This window comes from Sinocyclocheilus rhinocerous, unplaced genomic scaffold (assembly GCF_001515625.1).
Source record: "Sinocyclocheilus rhinocerous isolate Xijiao unplaced genomic scaffold, SAMN03320098_v1.1 scaffold1366, whole genome shotgun sequence".
Lineage (NCBI taxonomy): Eukaryota > Metazoa > Chordata > Actinopteri > Cypriniformes > Cyprinidae > Sinocyclocheilus > Sinocyclocheilus rhinocerous.
Genome location: NW_015630355.1, coordinates 221,151 through 222,491, shown reverse-complemented (window position 1 = coordinate 222,491; position 1,341 = coordinate 221,151). Strand labels below are relative to the sequence as shown.

The 1,341-nt window shown below is 42.4% G+C and overlaps 1 protein-coding gene across 1 annotated transcript in view; it reads left to right on the top strand.

Annotated features, from left to right (window-relative positions):
• adat1 (adenosine deaminase tRNA specific 1) overlaps positions 1-1,032 on the top strand; it is an 11,830-nt gene extending 10,798 nt beyond the window's left edge. Inside the window, exon 10 of the mRNA XM_016552611.1 lies at positions 737-1,032. Within this exon, the coding sequence (XP_016408097.1) occupies positions 737-869 (133 nt within the window). The 3' untranslated portion in view covers positions 870-1,032. The remainder of the gene's footprint in view (positions 1-736) is intronic.
• The last annotated feature ends 309 nt before the right edge of the window (positions 1,033-1,341 follow it).

The following is a 1,341-nucleotide window of genomic DNA, read 5'->3' as shown; positions in this document are numbered from 1 at the left end:
TGGCCCAGCTAACCAATCGCAGCACACACTGGACCTGCTAACCAATCACAACACACACTGGCCCAGCTAACCAATCACAACACACACTGGCCCGAGTGCTGCCAATCACAGCACACACTGGCCCGAGTGCTGCCAATCACAACACACACTGGCCCAGCTAACGTCTTTCAAATGTAATGAAGTTAGTCATAAGTTTCCAGAAAAAATAATACTCAAGTAAAGTACAGATACTCAAAAAGTGTGCTTAAGTACAATACTCAAGTAAATGTACTTAGTTACTGTCCACCTCTGGTTTTAGTACACCCCCAAAACAAAATCAAGACTTTGTAAAAGAGCATAATAGGACCCCTTTAAATGATGATTAAATGAATTCTGATTGTTGATAAAAACCTTTTTGTTACTTAGTATAGAAAGTCCTTTTTTTAAAAGACTAGCTTAACTGTAAAGAGCTATAAGCTACTCATGCTTTAAGTTTTTGTGTAGTTTCCCCAACTCTGCACGTAGAGTCCAAACAAGGGGACTGGATGCTTGCAATACGTTTGCACACTTGTGTAGAGTACAGTGTTTCTAGCCTTAGATTGTGTGTTTGAAGCAGAAATGTGATGCCATGCATGACTGTCCTTAAAGTCACGTTGACCACTGACCGCTCTTGCACGCTCCCTGCAGTGTGCAGGTGTTGTTTGTGTATCTGTTGTGTCTGATCAATGTGTTTGTTTCTTCTCTGTGCTTGCTGAAGTGGAAAAGATTTGAAGACGTACTGGGACTACAAGCAGGCCGCAGGGGCGTATCAGCAGGCCTGGACACAGCTGCGTCTGCAGGCCTTCCCGCTGTGGCCCCGCAGCCCGCCAGAACTGCTGCTGTTCTCCTAGTGGACTGGACTTTTATCATATCAGTGTCCTGAACGGATAGCATGAATAGAAGCTGTATCTTGCTCTAAAGGCTCCAGCAGAGTTCACATAAATAAATGTAAAAAAAAAAAATCGACTGTCTTCTATTAAATAAGTGTAAAATGCTAAGCGCTACTTGAAACAACAGGGGCCTCATTTATAAAATGTTGCGTATAAACCTCCTAAATTTGTTCTAAGATCATTTCTCAAAAGTGCGATTCAGAGAAAACGAACGTGCGTACGCCTCTGTCAACAGATGTGACATTTATAAATCGCAAATGATCTTGAAATTGTGCACAGCTGACTGGTGTCAGATCTCCGCCTTGTAAACGCCCCCTAATTAATATCATTACCATATAAAAGAGCACACACCAATATCAGAATTTCTATGCTTGAGAATGACGAGCACAAAGAAAAGTCTGAAATTGAGGTCCTGCTGGCGGAGGTAGAGGTT